Genomic DNA, 20,696 nt, shown 5'->3' with positions numbered 1-20,696 from the left:
TACGGTATTAAAAAATTCTGAAAAAATTCTCAGAATTTTATAAGAAAATAAACAATTTTTGTCTTTTGCTGTTATTCTGTAAAGATGTTGATAGTATTTGAGTAAAAAATTTTTCATTTGTTTTAATTGTTTAAACGATTGAATATTTAGATCACACACACATTATATTAACAACAGTTATTTTTTACTTGCAATGTTTGTTCGCGGTTATTACTTTCCTGTTTTTTTTTTATTTTGCTTAATATTCATTAGCATATTGTTGATGTGTGACAATTGACACCACCGTGGGTGTCAATAGTAACGGCGATGCCTTTAATGGTGAATATTTTTTATAATTTGTTGTTTTTCTAATATCTATTATGTTATAATCAATCCTAAAGAAGTTGTTTTCAAAAAAAATTAACCCGGCGTGAGTAAGGTCGGGTATCTCATACCTAGACTGTTACCCAAAACTGTTATTTTATTATGTTGATACATTTAGGACATCCAGGAGAAAGAAATAAATTTACTTTTGCAAATTGTTTAATTAAAGGAGAATAATTTTATTTATAAGTTTATTATAAGTTTATTATGACTTTACATGTGTATAACCATACTTAATAGTAGGTCCTAATATTACCTACTATAATTGATGTAATTTTACATGAATATTTTTACAATGTAGCTGAAAGCTCACAGATATTTTAAATTTATTATCATTCCTTTATGGATGGCAAAATATATTTCTTACGCGCCGTCGGATTGATTCGAATTAAAGAGAAACGTGTGTCGAATTTTTCAGGCAGTCGATTCAGAATTAAAGAGGATATGAAAAAAACGGGATTTGGAGGTTTTCCTTCGTTGCTTTAAAAAGAGTTTATGGAATGATGTTGAAATTCTGTCAACTAGGGAATTGTATGTACAGATCTCGTCGAAGTTTACTTCCTAGAAAGCTCTCGTCAGAAAGATTCTGTAAATCATGAGAACGACGTGGAAATATGGATTTTAAGAAAAACTTTATTCTAACGCGCATATTATTGAGAATATCCGCGAATGAAAAGGTCCAAGAAGTTGGGGCTTTCTGCCGAGGTCGACGCGCGATATTTTCGAGATGATCGATGTAGAATATTAATTACGCGTTTTTTTAAACGTTAAAAATATACGTTAAAGAGAAGTAGCCTTGACCTTCTCACCAAATATACTGATGTATAAATACAGAAAATCGGTGGGCGCTGAGAAAAACTAGAATGTCAGGAAGCCAAATAGAATTAGAATTAGCTTACGAAATCGGTGAGAGAGAATGTAAATGGTTTATTTTGACTATTCCCCATACGATAATGTACGCATTTTATTGTCTACTATAATTACACTTAAATTGCTGCGAAGAAATTATGTGGTTTAAATAACCCGATTTGATCGAGAAGAAACACGGAGATCAAATAACAAAGCTGTCGACTTTTCTGAGGGAACGACTTTCTAACAATTCGAACAACTTTCGTTGTTAGAATTTGCTAAGAATTGCGTAAAAAAAAGATCTAATTTTATTTTCGTAGGGTAATAGTCGACACAGAGAATGTAATGGAAATGATAATTCTAGGATATGGACAGGGAGATGTAATTATAAGATTAAGTAAATGAAAATTACAATTTCGCGGGATTCACTTCTAATTCCTCTTCCGAACTTTCCGCGTTACAACTCATCTCTCGCCCTTATTCGCGTCAATTCCTAACGGAATTCAGAGAAGCCTCGCATGAACAGGTCGAAAATCGATTTTGTGAGAATGGTGAAATCTCTATAGCGGTCCGAGGACGAATGAGTCTCTTGTTGAGAACGCGAACTTATGGCTTTTTCTCTCTCTTTCTCTTTCTCTTTTTCTTTGACGGCATGATATAAAAGATTCACAAGTGAATCCTGTGCTATTCGCATCGCGTCGTCCTCTCGAGACGTAGAAATTGCGGTTGCGCGACGTGCGTGAAAATTCAACAGGTAATATTCGTATATTCTGTGGAAGAATCTTTATCGATCGCGTACAATGATGTGTGGCCCAATTATATGCTTTAAACACGAACGATTTAATTTCTCTAATCATGAACTTATAACGTCTTTTCTGTATGATTACATGATAACTTTTATTGCAACTAAACATATATCACTCATTTGTTACAATAATTAAAAAATTGTCCTTTTGGAATTACCTATTTACAAAAAAAGAACAGAAACATTCGATTAGATTTTTAAAAGTTAGCAGCGTTGAAAATCGTTATCTTTTGGCGCAGCTTTAAGCTTCACACATAACAAACAAATATCAATAACCATAACAATATGATATAAATAGGCTTTATTTAATAAGACTTCATTGTTTTTACAAGAAATTATTTATTAAAAAACAAATTTATTTATTATTTTTCCATAGCTAGGAAGTTGAATAATATTATAATGTATTATAATAAATTATAAAATAATCTATGTTTGATAAACTCTGCAGCAAATTGTTGTAAAAATGCTTATATATACACTTTATCACAAGTTTTTGTTGCATTAAACAAATATGTTGCTATAATCGATTTTAATTTTCTAGCTCCTTTTTATCTACTTCTTATGACACTTTTAAGCAAATACTTTAGGCGTAAAGCACGTTTTTAAATATAAACAATTTAAAAGTGGGCCTTATTTAGTGCTGGACCTCAGACATTTTACGCCCAAATTACATTTCAAAAGTATAATATTTCAAAATTTTAATGATTTAAAATCTTCATACAAAAAAATTCGTTTTTTGGAAAACATTATTTTTTAATTATATGGTTGTTGTAGCAAATAAGCGATATATCAATGATTTCAAATGCAGTAGTAAAATCAGCAATAGCTCAGACAACATATACAGCAACGATAGCTATAAAAAAAGCGGAGTGTTAAAATTTCGTAATTTACATACAGATGGCATATAGTACGTGACAAACGAATGTTTTCCAACGATGACGTTGATGCCGAAAACTGTGCGCGAAACAATATTTATTCACTAGACAAGTCAGATAACGAAGCATCTGCGAAATTGCGCATTTACGCGATCAATAACATCGGCGCCTTTCAGCGTTAAACCATAATTTTTTGATGACGAAATTTAGAACGTAAGAAATGTGACTCTTCAATCATCTACAAAATTTCAAATTATGAGGAAGAACTAAAACTATTACGCACTGTAAAAATGTACTATAAAAAACATTTTGTATTTGTTAAAACTGTTAAAATTTTTTTGTTAAATTTTTAACATATCCAGATGTTACTTTAACATAATGTGATTATGCTTTTTAAGCTTTCACGGGTATTATCTTCAAAGGTACTATAGAAGACTATCGCTGTATTTTCATCCATTGCTAATGCATATCATTAGCAATGGCATTAGCAATCGATGAAAAGACGGCGATAACCCGCAAACTTTCTGATGTAATGTGATTATGTTATTTGAATATTTTGTTTTAAATTGATATTTAATATTTCCTATGATTACGAAATATTATAATTTATAATTAAGTGAATAAGTGACATAAAAATAATGTAGTTCTACAATGTAAATTCTAAGATAAATGAATAAAAATACATATTTTAATTTACATACATATCATAAACTTTAATTTTACTGAAGGAAAATGCTTTCATAATTTATTTCCAAAGTATCAAAGTGTTATATTTTTTTATACTAAATTTACATAATGTTCAATTACATTCTAACATATTTATTTCGTGTTAAATTAACACAAATTTTCCGATTGTGTACTGGAATAAAATTTCACGCTATTCATATATTAAATATCATTATTGTCTCTCATATACGATATAATCAGAATAATCAGATTTCCTTTAAAAGTTGCATATTAATTTAATTTCTTAATAAAACTTTGTAATACCGCTTTTCATAATTCATTAACAATTGAGTACGTTAAAATTACCATGTTCAGACACTGTTTTTTATAGCATTCTAAAAACTGCGAGTACGAAACATTAGCGAAAGAAAAGTTGCGTAAATTCATCTATTATTTATATATTACATTGTGTACCACAATGTCAACTAGAACAAATTGTTGAAAAACTTCTATGTTGAAAAAAATGGAATGTATTGAGTTACGTAAGACGTAAATTACAATGATGAAGAAATTCTTCGTCATTGTAATTTACGTCTTACGTAACTCAATGCATTCCATTTTTTTAATAACTATAACATTCATAACTATAAAACTCGGTCGCCGCAATATATCATTCGGTGTATCATTGCAACGTTCGACTACCGCTTTGTTCTAACAACGGATCCACCATTTTATTAGCGAATGAAACTACACGAATTTTCTCTTGACGCACTGAAAGCTGTAAGTTTGATCAACAAAATCGCTAGCGCCAAAAGCTCGTTCGCTATCCGCGCCGCGACGAAAAGATCCCCCTTCTCTCGCGATCAAACGCACACGCAAAAGCTCGGCTCGCTGCCACCGCGGAGACTGCAAGCTCGCATCTCAGGCGTTGCCGTGCTTGCTGGCTGTATTCCCCGGCGAAGTTTTCGAAATTGTGCCGTGAGTAATTGAGTATGCGGCTTCGGTCCGACAAGAGCCGATCGACCGGCCATGGCGCGAACGCCAGTCGTTAGGTCGTTGTCCTGTGACGCCACGAAGAGCTTTGTGGCCCGTACCGAGCTTGCAGCCATCGCTACTGCTGATGGCATAGAGTGGGAGGAGAGGAGAACAGATGGGAGCGGTGGGTGTCATGACGTCACATATGGTAGACGCTACCGGTGGTCCAAATATACGTGGAAGGGGTGAGTTCGCGTGCTGTTCCGTGATGTCATTGACTAAACGATGTCGTGTATGTGTAAGAGAAAGAGATAGAGAGAGGGAGGGAGAGAGAGAGAGAAAACGGACACATAAAAAGGAATACAACGGAAGGAGAGGGCAGATGTTTTAGAAACGAGAGAAGGGGTTGGAATACGAGCACGAGGCTATTCTTGGACACCTCAAAACACTGTCCTCGCGGCCACGTTGCGTAACTACGCGGGAGAGCTTTTCTGAAGGAGGCGTTCGCGAAATGGCCATCGCAAAAGAGGCGAGGTAAACGAAAGAGAGCGAGCGGAGCGGAGAGATTAACATTTATGTAAACCATACTCCGTAAAAATGTAATGTTGAAATTCGATTCAAATTTTATGAATTCAAATTTCTCTGATTCTTTTTGCAGTACTAATTTTGTTGTAGTTATACATACTAAAAAATTTATATAAAATTACATAAATAATATATGTAGAAATTACACAATTTATAGCGGAAATATATAAAACTGTATTTTTACAAAAATTATTACTTTTACCTCTAATTGTATAAATATCTTTATCTAGAGAAGAAATATTCTAGAGAAACATTACAATGACATGCAATAATATATTTTATTGTTTCTATGTAATGTAATATTACATAATATAATATTATAATATGTGTAATATTATATTTACATTTTTATAACATAACTTGAGAAGAACTGTACGTAATTCTTTTGGTAAATTATTACGTAAATATTTCTATAAACTTGACTTTAATTGTAATTTACTTTTTGCAAATTGTTTCACTACTAGAAAGAATAATTTTATTTGTAAGTTATGATTTTATTTTATGTGCGTGTAAACATTCTTAATGGTGGGTCCTAAAATTATCCACTATAATTGTAATTTTACATGTCTTGTTTTACAGTGTAGGCTAAATTATAGCAACGATAAATCTTTAATTAATTTGAAGTCAATTTTTTCTTGAAGAAAAAAAATTTCGAAATATACGAACAGTTTTTGTATTATAAACGAGTAAGATCTACGCAAGGATGATACATATTAAGAAACATGATATGTAAGATTAGATTGATTAGGTATGATTTTAAAAAATTATAAGCCGATTCTAAAATCGATACTGTCTGTTCATAAGTTCTTTTGTTAGTCAATTTGTCGAAAATGTCTCTTCATCCCTGACAAGCTCGCTCCATTAAACGCGAAAGGGTTAACGTTAATTAACAAGCGTTATCATATCTGTGACAGGATAATTGATATACGCTCACTTTCTCTCTCTCTCTCTCTCTCTCATCTATCTGCAATTTTCACAGCTCAAGTCCATTAATCGTCTTTTTAATTTAGATTATAATTTTTCCCCTGAGTTTTGCAGCGTTATTATATGATATATAAAAGCATGTCGCGGTCAACAACTACCGATTATATTTTCGTCACAGATTTGTTATGGCAATTTATCTGCTCGCGTGCTATGACGTTTTATTATGCATTTCAATTATTATTGAAAAAAATAGAGTGACATCATCTCGATGTCTTATTTATCATTCTCATTTTTCATAAGAACTAAACTTTTGTGTCATTTAGCGTGCAAAACTTATTAATATTTTAATTTATTACAGCCTTTGAATTACTTTCCTTTCAAAATTACATACAGATTTCTTTTCCAAAACCTTATATTTTATAACTGTCAACTGATATATTTGAAAGTTATATTGTTGAAAGTTTCGCGTAATTAGTAAATGGCAGCTCTATTTAATGCATGTCGCAATCGTAGTTTGAAACTTGGCAGTCCATTGATTAATTTTCCATGTTAGTAAGTGTACCAACGTAGATAGAACCTCGTGCAAGGCCGCGCGTTAGATAGCTCGCGTTGCGTTAATTCTCACGAAGACACGCGTTTTCTATGTTTCATAAATCGATTCTCACCGGCAAGCCAAATGTGAAACAAATGGTTGATACAACAAGCAACAGAATCGAAGAATCAAAGAATGGAAGAATCTTAACCCTAGCTATATCTATACACTGGGATCCCAGAAACCTCAGTGCAATTTGCTAAATCGAGATTTTTTCTAAACTTTTCTTTTTCTTTGAATCTATATATCTCGGAGCTCCTTAATTCTATCGACTTTTACACATTATAGATTTATTTTTTAACCAATTCTCTATCGATTGAAAAAAAAATTAATTTTAACATGTCCATTTTTACGGAAGTTACGGTAACAAATATGTGGATGGGGTCCTAGGGACCGTAGTGTGTATATCAATTAATCAAGGATAAAAAAAAGTATGTATAATTAAGCTTATTCTACAATGTGCTTTTTATTTCCTGTTTCTTGCTTTTTACCTGTTGCTTTTTTTCTCCTTTGCAACTATTTTATCAACAATTGTATTTCTTGCTACGTGTTTCCTGTTTCTTTCGAAGTTCGTTAACTTTTATCTCGAGCGACATAAAACAAAAACCGGATAAGAAGCAAAAAGACAAGATGTAAAGCCAGTTCTACAATGTGCTCTTTGTTTTTTGTTTCTTGCTTTTTACACTTTACTTTTCCTCCTTTGCAACCGTTTTATCGACAATTGTAGTTTTTGTTACGTGTTTTCTGTTTCTGCCGAAGTTCGTTAACTTTTATCTCGGGCGACATAAAACAAAAAACCGGATAAGAAGCAAAAAAATAAGATGTAAAAAGTAGCAAAAAGCAAGAAACAGGAAACAAAAAACACATTGTAGAATAGGCTTAAAAAATAGAAAAAAGCAAAAAACAGAAAACAAAAACACATTGTAGAATAGATTTTAGGATTAAGAAGAAAAAGTAATGAGAAAACGAATACAACTCGTTTTATTTACGATGTAATATGGAAAACAATGTAATGAGAATATCGAATAACGTACATCGAAAGAAATAGGGGAGGGGGAGAGGAAGAGAGAGAGAGAAAGAGAAATATGATTTCTAACTTTGATCGTAATTTGTACTTGATTTCCGTACCGAAGAGGACTGAAATCCAGAGTCGCGAAACGTTCAGTTAACTTTGTTGGTAAGTATTTCTATTATATATATATTTGCGAATTATATCTTATCGCCTTATATAGGGTACATTCCGAGCATGAAGCGTACGATGCATCATTTGTCTTTGTTGTTTAACAAATATAATAAAAAAGGATAAAATGTATCATGCACTTCATGCATAATTCGGAAGTCGGAACGCACTCATACATACATATATTGGAGGTTCATATAAATATTTTACTTGCATTTGATTTATTCTTGGAATCATAAAACTATTTTTATGTTTATTTATAACTTTGAGTTATCCGTGATTGGAAAATTGCCTACATCAGCCTACTTTATTGGTTCCTAAGAGACTATCGTGTGCTTTTCTTCGTCTTGCAAAGTGGCCATCAACGTGATGCGCGGCGCTCCGAGAAGAGCATGAGTTTGTTATTTCAACAAAGGGTAGAATCACTGTGGCGCCCGCACGTAACTATCCATGAATCTTCTATGCTAACATTCGCGGTGTTTTGTCACGGAAAGTAGCTATGGGTTTTCTTAGTAGCCCCTCGTGCTTTTCACTTCATTGATACTCTTACCTAGTGGGGTTTAATTAAACCACTTAATTAATGCGTCTCGCAACAGAGCAAAGTATCCGGCTATCTTAGATAGACACGAGAGAAGCGCGGAAAAGCGGGAAAGATGAACGTTTTGTTTTGTTACAGCATCAACACGGTGCTGAAAAGCGCGAAAGAAAATGAAAACAGAATGAGAATGTATTCACGCAAGTTACACTGCTGTAACAGCTGTTAACTCGAATAACAGCAGCAATTACGTGCCTCGTTAGCTAATTGTTGACGGACGATTACGTGCATACCTAATCGTATTATCCATATATGATGGATGCATTTACTATGTATCGCATGTATCTTTTTTTTACAACGGAAAGTTATTGGTGTTATTTTCATTTGTCGACTAAAGTGTATATTTATTATTTTTTTTAATAAAAGAAAACGTTACTTGCGAAATCCGGAAAGTTAAACTAACTATTAAATCTACATGAAGCCACCCAAGTGGGAGGTTCTGCACTATGACTATGATAAATTATACAGTGGTGACTATTGATTTCACCGCGGCTAAGGTCAGACGCTACGGCAAAATCGAGTACGAGAAGTAACCACTGGTCAGCAAACAAATTTAATCTTCTTGTTCCAAATAGCGAGACTCTTGTTATATCGGTCTCACTTTCCAAAAAAATCTCACCGTTAATTTACGCTGAAGGAACAAATCTCCAGATAAATACATTGATTAGATGTAATCAAAGAATTAGTATAAAATTAACTCTGCTGATCTGTCCAAAACTATAATATACGATCATATCGTTTGGCTCAATATAATTGCTATAAAAAATAAAAAATTTTTATAAAAAAGATATTATAATATATTAACAGACGAAATCATCAAATATTAGAGAGAGATATTATATAAAAGTTTTTAAATAAAATATTAGTAAGAAAATAAATTTTGAGTCAAAGACTCGAACAGCAGAGTTAAAAAAATCTATTTTGAGAAACGCGCATGAAGATGTGTATCGAATATGAAATAAAAAATATGTTTTACCGAAATTTGTCAACTTGCGTTTAATTCAATCTTATCTCGATTCCCGTATGAACACCTTTAATATTTTTTAGAAGAAGAATTCAGGACGGAAGATGGCGGGATGAAAGATGCCTACTAAATTTGCGACTTTCTTGCTAGCGACCGATAAATCTTTACGTGCGACAACGCGTTATATTGATTTATTTCCGCCGGCAATAACCGTAAAGTAGCGCAACACTTCGTGCAGATGTTTATCTCGGCTATTACGACAGAAATGGCAAGACGTTCTCGCAATGTTATTCAGTAGATGAGAAAAATGTTTCCTGCGTTATTAAAAGTTTCCTTAACATGACAACAAATTGAGAATATTAGTGATTTCGTTTTACAGAAACGATTTCTTTTTACTATGGAACTTGTAAGTTTTAGTTTGAAATTACACCTTGCTTCTCATCCGTCTTTTTCTACATATGTACGTGTAGACACTTGCAAGGACAAGACTACTTTGAACTTATAGTACGCATTACACGTATCTAAACCGTAGACTGACAATTGAAAAGTTGATAATGCCCCGAGTGCATATTATCATAACGTATCTTATATTATATAATAAGTCGTTGTATATATATATATATAATATATATACATATATACGTATGTACATATACAAGATATATCTGGATTTTTCGTACAAACTTTGACAGTATGTTTTATGAGCTGAAATAAGAAAAAAATGTTACGTAAACATAGTTTTTAAATGGTTTTTTAAAAGTTATAACGAAAATATGAAATGTGTAAAAAACAATTTTACCTAAATTTACATTTCAAATTGTTATCCGCCCGTGTCAATATAAGCTTGACATCAATGTAATTTTGAATTTAGGATTTTTTTTGCAAAGATAGAGGAAATTTTTATTGGAAGTGTCTTTCTATTCTAGCAAAAAAAATTATAAATTTAAAATTATATCGATATCAAACTTGTATTGATATAGATGAATGACAATTTGAAATGCAAACTTGGACAGAATGGTTTCTTACGCATTTTATATTTTTGATATAACTTTTTAATAAAGTATTTAAAGATTTATGTTTATATATAACATATGTTTGAAACAATAATATGAACAAAAAAAAGCGAATAAAAGTGTTTTTTTTCTTATTTCAACTCATAAAACATATAGTCAAAATTTGGGCGGAAAATCAGAGGACATGTATATAGGTTCTGTGTATAGGTCATTATGTTAATAATAATTTGTCTAATATATATATATATATTTATTCTTTATCACATAATATATAGCAAAATTTTACGTAGGTATACGATATACACTATTGCTCAAAAGTTTGGAACATCTACAAATTTTGGAAAGAAAGTTTAATGAGAGAGAGAACTTTATTCACTGATGTTGTAAATATATAAAATTAAAATATATAAAAGTTCATATTGTATCAATCATACATTTTTTCCAATAGTGTAGGTTAAAAAAAATGAAAATTGATATTTTTAATAAAATAAAAGCATATGTAAAGAATCATGTTTTTAAAAATTATAGAATACTCTAAACTTTCTCTTTAAATCTAAATCAGTGGATAATCACTGATATCAGTCCTAAAGCTCAGTTCACACAGTACGAACTATTTGCCAGTAAATCAGTAGTTGACCTCTCTGAACTGGATGGTCAGCTACTCAACTTTAAACAGTATTGGCTCTTATTGTTATAAAATGTGAGCTACTAGCTTGCTAATAAGCCAATAGTACTAGTACTGTATAGCTAGTATAGTCTCAGCTAAAGTAGTCTCTATTACCTACTGTTTGGACAACTACTGGCCATACTGATTTGTGCGTTCACAAAAGGCCGGTAGCCGACCTATTTACATAGTGGGAGAAGGCCAGTGGGCAGCAGTACAAAAATATTTGAAGTAGCTAGCCTTGCTAGTTACTGTCCAATTCGCACGGTGAATAACTCGGCCAATCTGTTCATACGAAGCCAGTAGCTGGTGCAATAGTTAGAGTGAGACAGGTATAGTTTGTTTCGCTCTAACTTATCGCATTGGTTCAGAACTAGTTCAGAATTCTGAACGAAAAAGAACAGATTTATTGAAAGACCTATTTGACTTCATTTGTGTTACTTTTTTGTTTTTGTAATTGCTTTATTTATGCTATTATTTGTTTTTAATTGTTCAATCATGCCTATATTCTTCTATCTAATGTTCAAGATTTTAGATTATATGTAGAAAGAACGATTTCTCTCTCTCTCTCTCTCTCACTCTGAAATATCTAAAAAATTTTGCTAAATGTTGCACATCCGAAAATAATTTTATCCAATCATCAAAATAATTACGTAGAAATCTCACGCATGAGAAATACTGCAAAAAGTTTTAACATTCTAGCAATCAGATTGAGCGTTCTACATAATTATTTTGATGGTCTAACATAATTATTATCAAATCTGTAACTAATTAAATTTTTAGATACTTCAGTAAAACCATCCTTTCCGTATCGTTGTGACATGCCGTTGTATATTTGTCATTGTATTAAAAAATCAGTAATTATTAGCGAAAAATCAACAAATATAATACTCACCGTCCTTTCTGTAATAAAGAATCTCGAAGTGCTTTTCGACGCCAGCGGCAAGGGCGTCTCGTAGAGCTGCAACCGCGTGCGGTGATGTCATTGGTCCATGGAGGAAGTCGCAGACTGCTGGTCGCTGCATCACTTCGGCCCTTGAGAAACCCGTCAGCCGGCAGAATCCGTCCGAGCAATAGATAATGTGGCATAGCCCCTGCTGCGCGTTCGCTACTAAAAAGCTTCGATCTGCAACAGATGCCAGATATACCTTGAAACGATAATTTCTTTGCGAAGTATATACGCTTTATCATTTTCGACAAATAATGAGGAGCTCTTCGATTTAACTGGTACAAATTTTGAGAGCGAAATTAAACATGAAATATTTTGTTTCTAATAATAGCGACAGTCACGCGGCAGCTTCGTTAAGTCTACTGAGACTTCAATAGCTCATTAAGATAGGTAGCGATAGTATATTTCCGAGGTATCTAAATTTAACATTCGCTGTAAGCCTATACAAGATGGACGCTTCTCTTGTTAACAATAATCCGGGAGCGCCTTGGCATTTATATTTATCGCTCGTGCTCGCTGCAAATTAACGCAAATGACCTATTCTGCCTGCACATACCTAGCTGCTAGCAGTATGCTGTGATCAACTGTTATGAGAAACGGATCTTGCATAGTTTCTTCGCAGGAGAAATAGTTTTGCTGGAGTATCTAAAAATTTTGCTATAAATACCGATCTAAAAATAATTTTGTTAGACCATCAAAATAATTGTTTATAATTATTAGGTATTAAGGAAACAATGATAAATCAATCCCTTGAGTTAAAAATTTTATTATTTTTAACTTCCAAATATGTCAAAATGTAAAGCAATCCATTTCCAGTTGAATTTCGTAGTTTCAAAATAAATAACGAATAAACAATGTTACACCAAAAAAAAATATTCTACCATTTAGCGGTTCCGTGTTAATGTCAGAGGATTTTCCATTTATACCATTACAATTTCTGCATCTAATAAACGAGACCAAGCGTCAAGAATTTCTATAAGAGTATGTTCTTCTTCAAAAATAAAGATGTCTCTTGCAGATGCAGTATCACGCATACGTTCAATTACAATAGATTTTGGCGTAGAGTTTTTTTTCAACTATTGTTGCATTTGAAGAACATCTTGACTGATTTCTGTATTTTGTCCAGAACGCTTTATCGTTATCTCTTTATTGTAGTCATCAAATACTTTTATCTTACGTGATTTTATTCTAAATGCTTTATTTCCGGGACTAAGACGTTTCCTTCAGTTTCTGATTCGATCTTCTATAAGTCCAGATGACGCGCTTCCGTTCTGTCGCAGAACCACTGTTCCTATATGTATAAGTTTTAATTCAGTGACTAAAATAAATTAAAAATTTATAAGTTTTATATCACTTACATAGCCACTTCCCTTGTGACCTTTCGAAGATGGAAATTCTTGTATAATTAGCTGTGCCAAACGAGCTTTCCGCACTGTATTGGGAAAAGGTCCATATTTATCAGTTAATGCCGAAACAAATTATCGATTGATTCGTTGGTTGTCACACCAGCCAATCTGTTTTTTTTCTGTTAGCAAGGATAAAATGTTCGGATATTTGTTTTGTAATATTTATTTCAGATCAAGGTCAACTAAATTCAAAGATTTATGTGCACAAGGAGCACAAAAATGATTGGATGGCAATAAATTGACACTTACGACGAAAATTATCTATAAAATCTCTAAATCTTCATTCTTGGAGTTTTTTTTTCTACATCCATGATGTTGGCCTCAGTTGTTATCTCCAAAACAATTTGAATGAAAGAGTCACAAATAAGAGCTCGGACATGGGCAACTACGGCACAATAAATTAAGAGTCGTGCCCGTTCATACTACACAAGCACGGACTTATTTACACAGGTCGACGCTTAGCTTGTTGCGGGATATAATGGCGCGAGTATGCAATAATGAATATTATACATTTGTTGGTATAATATAAAGAATCGAATAGAATAGTTTTTTATACAAATAGATTCATGTTAGGCTATGGAACGATACTCAGAGAACAATATGTCCAAAATGCGGACATAGGATGTCTTAAAGACATCATTAAAAACATCTTTTAGACATTATGTTATAAGACATCTTAAAGATGTCTTTAAGACGTTTTTAAGATGTTTTATATGTCGGCATTTTGGATATATTGTTCTCTGGATATATCATTAATATATCGTAACGTTTCGTTTTCGTTCGCTATAGCCAATAAAGGGTGCTTTTCATTTGATAACACAATCGACACAAGTCGACACATGCGTCGTTCTATCCTTCTTGACATTCAGAGAGTGATAAAGATAAAACGACACTTGTGTCGACTTGTGTCATCAAATGGAAAGCACCCAAAGAAAACTTATTTTTACTTACTATAAAGGAAAATAATATTTCCTCCCTCTTCTCTTCTTCTTTGAATTTCTATTTACTAGAAATTACTATCACAAATAGCACTTTACTTACGATTAGACTTCGATGTACACAATGCGTTTATTTGGCGGTATTTCTTACAGCAGTTTATGTTTATCACCAATAATAACTTCACAGCGATGCTTCCCCGTTATTCATATTTTATTAACTGTTGCCGAAATATAGACGTAGAACCAACAAAGAAAATAGAAGAGATACTCACACAAAGAGAAACTACATCAGCGTCGCTGCGCCGCGTTGAGAGATTATATCAGTGTGACCTTCATATTTTTTTCAACACAGTTATACTTTCAAACTAAGCAATTAAACCACAGAAATTGGGTTGATTAGATGTAGTTGTTTTTTTAACTTTGTATTTTGTGTCAAAATAGTACGTTTTGACGCATGTATAGGTTAAAAATAATGAAATATTATTTAACTCACGGAATTTGTTTAAATTTGACCTTTTTAAATATAACAGTGTAGTCAATCTCATTTTAAGCGTTCTACTTAATTATTTTGATGATCCGATAAAATTATTTTTAGATCGATATATATATATATATATCTAGCTAAGATTTTAGATACTTTAGCCGTTCTTTGTGTGTTTTTAGCAAATATAGCTTCTCTCTTTTGAAATCCATTCTATCAAACATAAATAAGATTTATCCTGCGAAAAATTTATGCGTCATTTCTCGCCGCTAGTGTCAAACAATATAAATCCAGCGACTGATAAAATCTGGTCATACTCGAGAATTTCACGATCGACGGAGATCAATCGTCATGGTAACAGACGGTATGATTGGCGAAATCGCCAGATCCGCTCAAAGAGCGTCCGCGCGACGACCTTCGTCCTAAATCCGGCGACAGTCCGAAAGTGCACACCATAAAATATTTTCGTGCCGCGGCCATTAAGACCGTCTACCACGCAACTGCGAACTGTCGGCTTCGTTCGAGACGGCGCGGATCGCCGTTGTCTACTACATTCGTCGAAAGAGAATTATTCGACGCTAAATGCTAAACCGAGGGTGACTAAAGACCGCTGCATCTTTCAATCCTCCCCCGAAGGGCGGAATGGTCGATTTTATTTCCCGTTGACAAACCGAAATGCAGCCTCAACTGGCGATGCGACGTTGCAACCGCAACGCCGACGCCGACATCGACATTCGCAGTCATTCGGAGAATTTATATCGAATGCATGTGACTCATTTATGCAGTTATGCGAAGCTTTGCAAATGACATTCTATGTAGAAACGCTTTTGGGATATTCGCTAACTTCTGTTGGCCAACTATGCGAGAAATCGCACAGATTACAGACAAATAAAGTCAGGAATAAAAGAAAATTGTGATCTTAAAATATAAGTCTATTCTAAATTTCTTTTATGCATGTTAAAAAAATATGTATATTGTGTTAGATATTTCAAAATGTGTGACACAACTAAAAGAATTAAATTTTTCAGAAAAAGGATAAAACTATTTACTTAACAGAAAATTATTGCCAAATCAAATAACATCGGTAAAATAAGTATACTCTTAGAGAACACGATTAAATGTCATTTTTGTCAATGCTATTTCATAAAAAAAAACCACCTTAAAAAGCCATGTTTTTTTAGTCGTAATGATTTTGATATAAAATTATAACAAATCCAGAACAATTCATCAAAAGTAACATAATTCGAGATATCAATAGTTTATATTTATCTTGATCAGCTAAAATGATTAAATTCAAAATAAAATAATTCCTTCATCAAACTATGATTACCAAAATCTGTTTTGACTCTAAATGTTCTCTGTAGAAAGCTCTCCTTTTTTATTTACAAAAACAACTTGACTCAAAATGTCACTCTTGTAGAAGGTATCATGATCTTTTTTAAAACATTAAGGATCGGTTGTTCTATCTTGGGATAAATTATGTGATGATAATTTATCTACTAGATAAACAAAAGAGTAAAAGAACAAGAGCATAAGAGAGTAAAAAAGTAAGACAGTGAGTTGAAGTTTATTGAAAGATGGGACAACCCAGTTTAAAAACGATAAAAGTGCTATTTGGTGGATGAATTATGAAGTTAAGTTAGTTCACTTTTGATGATTGATAAAGTAATCTTTATGTCTCATTCATGATAATAATTGAAAAATCACATTTTTTTAGTTGTATCATATTATTCCCTTTGAAGTAAAGAATAATATATTTTTTTTTTTTCAGTATTATTAACTTCAATTTAATTTGTAATATTACGTACTCTAGCTTTGGTTTAAGACTGTATTTTCACATTGACAAATACTTAATCGGCATGCAGTTTGCTTGAATTGGAAATTGTAAAACTAAATTGTAAAAAATATTATTATGCACCAAGATTCGCTTTGACTAAATATGACCTCCTTTACTTATTTGTTATATATATTTTTTCTTATTTTAATCCTTCTTCTAAACCTGGCTAACGATGAATATAAATTCTTATAAAACATCTTAATTGAAAGGAAGAAAGAGAAGAGAAATGAGAGAATAGAAAGATTAATTAAAACGAGACTATGAATAGTAACGTCCTAGGTAGGCGCTTTCAGAGTGATGGAGCTACAACCGCGAGAAATAATGACTCACAGGTACCCAAGCCCGATGCAAATTCTTTCAGTGAATTCTATTTTTAAACAGGACAAATATATTTTTGTTTCAAGCGAAAATTTCTTGCGATACTCCGCAGAATCACTGCAGTATTACAGATGCATCTTTCTCGAGAATTAATTTACGGGCATCGTTTCGCAGATTGACGCAACCGCGTTTACGGATATTCCAAAATATCTCGGCAAACTTAGGGCGCGATATCGGGATATTAATACACGCGACCATTTTCAAGTGCATCTCAAGTCCTGGGCGTTACGACGCATCAGAATCCGGCAGAAATGTCAGTCGCGTCGAGCGCCGAACTGCTTTGCATGCCTCAGGCGCTGCCGCGTCGACCGGTGTGCCCTCGTATTCCACCGCGTTACGTACCTGAGCATTCTGCGAAGGACAATTGGGTTTAAATGAAGTTGAAATTGAAAATGCAATGGCACGCGCACATGATGTGCGCGGCATAAGGTTAATCAACATCGCTTATGCCTGAACAATCATCGATTTGCTCGTTACGTGACTTCCTTAGCCTCGTGTGTTGCGGTTACGAATTGTTATAGAATTAGCTAAAAAATCAAATTTCATATTGTTTAACGATTTTTTTTTATTTTAACAATATCAAGTAGACATATGGAGAAATATACAGCATGTTAACGTCAAGCAATTAATTACCGCGAAAATAGTTAAATCTTAATGAGCTACTGTCACGGCATTAGAACATATTATAATAACATTTTTCATTACCCAGAAGGGCAGGGTACACCGCGAGAGAAAATAGTATTTAATAAAATACGATCGTGATAATGAAATAATTCTAGAAAAGAGAGAATCGCTTGTGTAACATAGAATTAAAAACCTTCACATATGAACCTTTCATTTATCTTTTATTTCACAATTTTCACCACATGGAAAGGCGAACTTAGTAGAATATCTTGGCGTACTAATAATTAAATAGAAATATGATACTCTTTCTAACAGAGCAGACGCGATTCATCGATTGCAAGGCTGCAGTTTTCGCTAGGTCGCTTGCGATTAAAAATACCCGAATAGATTAATTATTACGTTGTCAATTATTCCTCTTTCACAAACGTATTTTCTTATTCCGTCTCTTCTTCGAGATAAATGATCGCGGTGCAGTGTACGATAAAGCTAATTAATATTACGAAGCGCGTTTGGAATGCGATCATTTTGAATATTCCGTGACTAGACTCTCTTTGTTAGCCGAGATGCTTGAGATACGACACGGTATTACGTTACATCAAAATGCTAGTCGATGTGTAATTTTGATTTCATGCTACTCAAGAAAATTCTCAAATCATATGTTATTACTTCTTAACTATAAGGTCTGTTTCGGCAAAATAATTTTTTTAATATTATTATGATATCACCTACGTATTGTGTTATACACTCAGAGAAAAAGATAGTAGTGACAATTATGAAAGTTTTATAGATAAAATTCTATGTTGCACATACGATTTTCTCTAGTGTTATTTCATTATTATGAACGTATTTTTAACTATTAAATACTATTTCCTCCTGCAGTATATCATGCATGTCTTTTTGAATGATGGAAAATGTTATTGTGATATGTTTGTGTAGTTCAATACAAAATTATTTTTTTTAAATATTCCTACGATTTTTTGTTCCTGAGTTACTCGCGGATTAAGTAGAAAGGAACATTTTGACTTTATTGCTCGTAATTTCGTTAAAAATCATCGTATCGCAATTAAAAATACAGATTCTTAAAGCCGAAACGTTGCTCTATCAAGTGACGTAATTGTCAATTTTTAAAAAAAATAGAATATATTGCTAAAAAATCTTTTTACCAATTTGTAAAGGAACTTTTTGCCTAACCCAATATATCTACGCAAAATTTGAAAAAAAAAAACGAAGAGTTACATTTGGATAAGTTTATTTGTTAGTATCCTAAACTTTACCTAAACATAATCGCACCGATACGGTAATATAATATATCTTTAATTTTATACAAAATGGTTTATAACAGTATAATACCATTTCTTATTTCCTCGATCAGCTTTAAACAAGAGCGCCAGGTGCGGTTGAATGGTCCTGCTAAATGATTTAGATCAAGAATTTACAACTACCGAGAGAAACGTTGCTCAGAAACACTTCAAGCAGCATGAGTAGCATTTTAATCTTGATTAAATACCGTTCTATGTGTTTCATCCGCAACCAACGGAGAAGCATTGTTCGCTGTCATGTAAGCGAGATTGATCACTCGTATTTTTTTACCTACCTAATGTAATGAAACTGCAGAGGCGATAAGCAGATGCAATTTCATCAAATAAATATTTGAACTTTTAAGTTCTAAGATATTATCTTGTACTACTGGTTTTCATTTTTTATGCTCTTGCGATGAAAATGAATAAAAATGATTTCTGTCGTATAACTCCTATCGTTATCTTTTTCGGTTTTTTATATAATTTATATTCACGAATTATGTTAGCGAAAAAAATATTAGAAAACAATATATATGATTAAGAGCTTAACAAGACACTTGTTTAAAAAAAATTTAGATGCAATCCGCTTTATTTTAAGATCTCTCATTATCGTTTGCATTATCATGCGCATGTATATTTCGGCACGCATTGAGCATACAGCTACTTTCAGTATGCGTGAATGTAATTAAACTTGCACTTTGCGGGAATAAATTACGTTCTCGCTATTACAAATGTAATCGGAACTTCGCATTAACATTAATTTGATAATGTAAAGTGTATTCTAACGCTTTAATGTATTCTTTCATATAGTTTTTCCAAGTAGCTGCAATTTTATCCTCGACTGAAATAACAGTATCTTTCTTTCGACCTTTACCGGGAGTTTTTCGCCCATAAAGGGATTACGAAGAAAATCCACGATGCAAAGTGAAACTCTCACAATAATCTCGTGAATGTTTTTGAAAATCGCTTTAAATTAAATAAATCAATTTCGAAGGGAAATTCGAGACCGAAAAACGACGATATACATGAAAGTATAGTAATCTAAACGGAAATCACCTAGGCATAAGACATCTTTTTACGTGATCCATCGTGGTAAGTTTATCGGCCGTACACTAGAAATAGAATTCGTCGACTTCGCATCGACGACAGGGCTGTTGTGGCCCTTTGCCAAGGATGTCACTTAACTGTAAGAGCTGCTTCATAGACCGCACTCCTTCGATTGATTGTTCGTGTTCTCGTCTCTTTGAATCGCTATCTTAATCGTGAACAATTTACCGTCTAGAGCTTTATGTTCTTCTAAATTTTTAATTACGGTTTCTTTAGTAATTAAAAAAAAATCGACTTACACACACACACTCACACACACACACACACACACACACACACACACACACACACACACACACACACACACACACACACACACACACACACACACACATTGTGTGTATATATATATATTTATATAGCAACATCAATAATCTTTGACGTATTAGCGATTAAAGATTCTACCAAGAGTTACTAATATACATATAATAAAATAATATTACTTTTTACGCAAATACAAGCTCGAATTCAATTCCATCAATAATATTAACAATGTTTTTCTCATCAATTTAAAAAATTTAAATTGATTAGAAAAATATTGTTAATATTATTGATGGAATAAAATTAAGATTATGAAAATAAGTATTTCTAAAATCGTAAAATCGAATAAAATCGAGTAGCAAATGAT

The 20,696-nt window shown here is 32.7% G+C and overlaps 1 protein-coding gene across 11 annotated transcripts in view; it reads right to left on the bottom strand.

Moving 5' to 3' along the window:
- The window catches only part of sei (potassium voltage-gated channel seizure), a 153,193-nt gene that overhangs the window by 114,045 nt on the left and 18,452 nt on the right, over positions 1-20,696 (bottom strand). For all 11 annotated transcript variants that reach the window (XM_018457746.1, XM_018457764.1, XM_018457802.1 and 8 more), the window contains exon 2: positions 11,946-12,176. In XM_018457746.1, coding sequence (XP_018313248.1) covers positions 11,946-12,176 — 231 coding nt within the window. The remainder of the gene's footprint in view (positions 1-11,945; positions 12,177-20,696) is intronic.

This window comes from Mycetomoellerius zeteki, unplaced genomic scaffold (assembly GCF_001594055.1).
Source record: "Mycetomoellerius zeteki isolate Tzet28-1 unplaced genomic scaffold, Tzet1.0 scaffold114, whole genome shotgun sequence".
Classification (NCBI taxonomy): domain Eukaryota; kingdom Metazoa; phylum Arthropoda; class Insecta; order Hymenoptera; family Formicidae; genus Mycetomoellerius; species Mycetomoellerius zeteki.
This window is presented reverse-complemented; position numbering and strand designations above follow the sequence as displayed.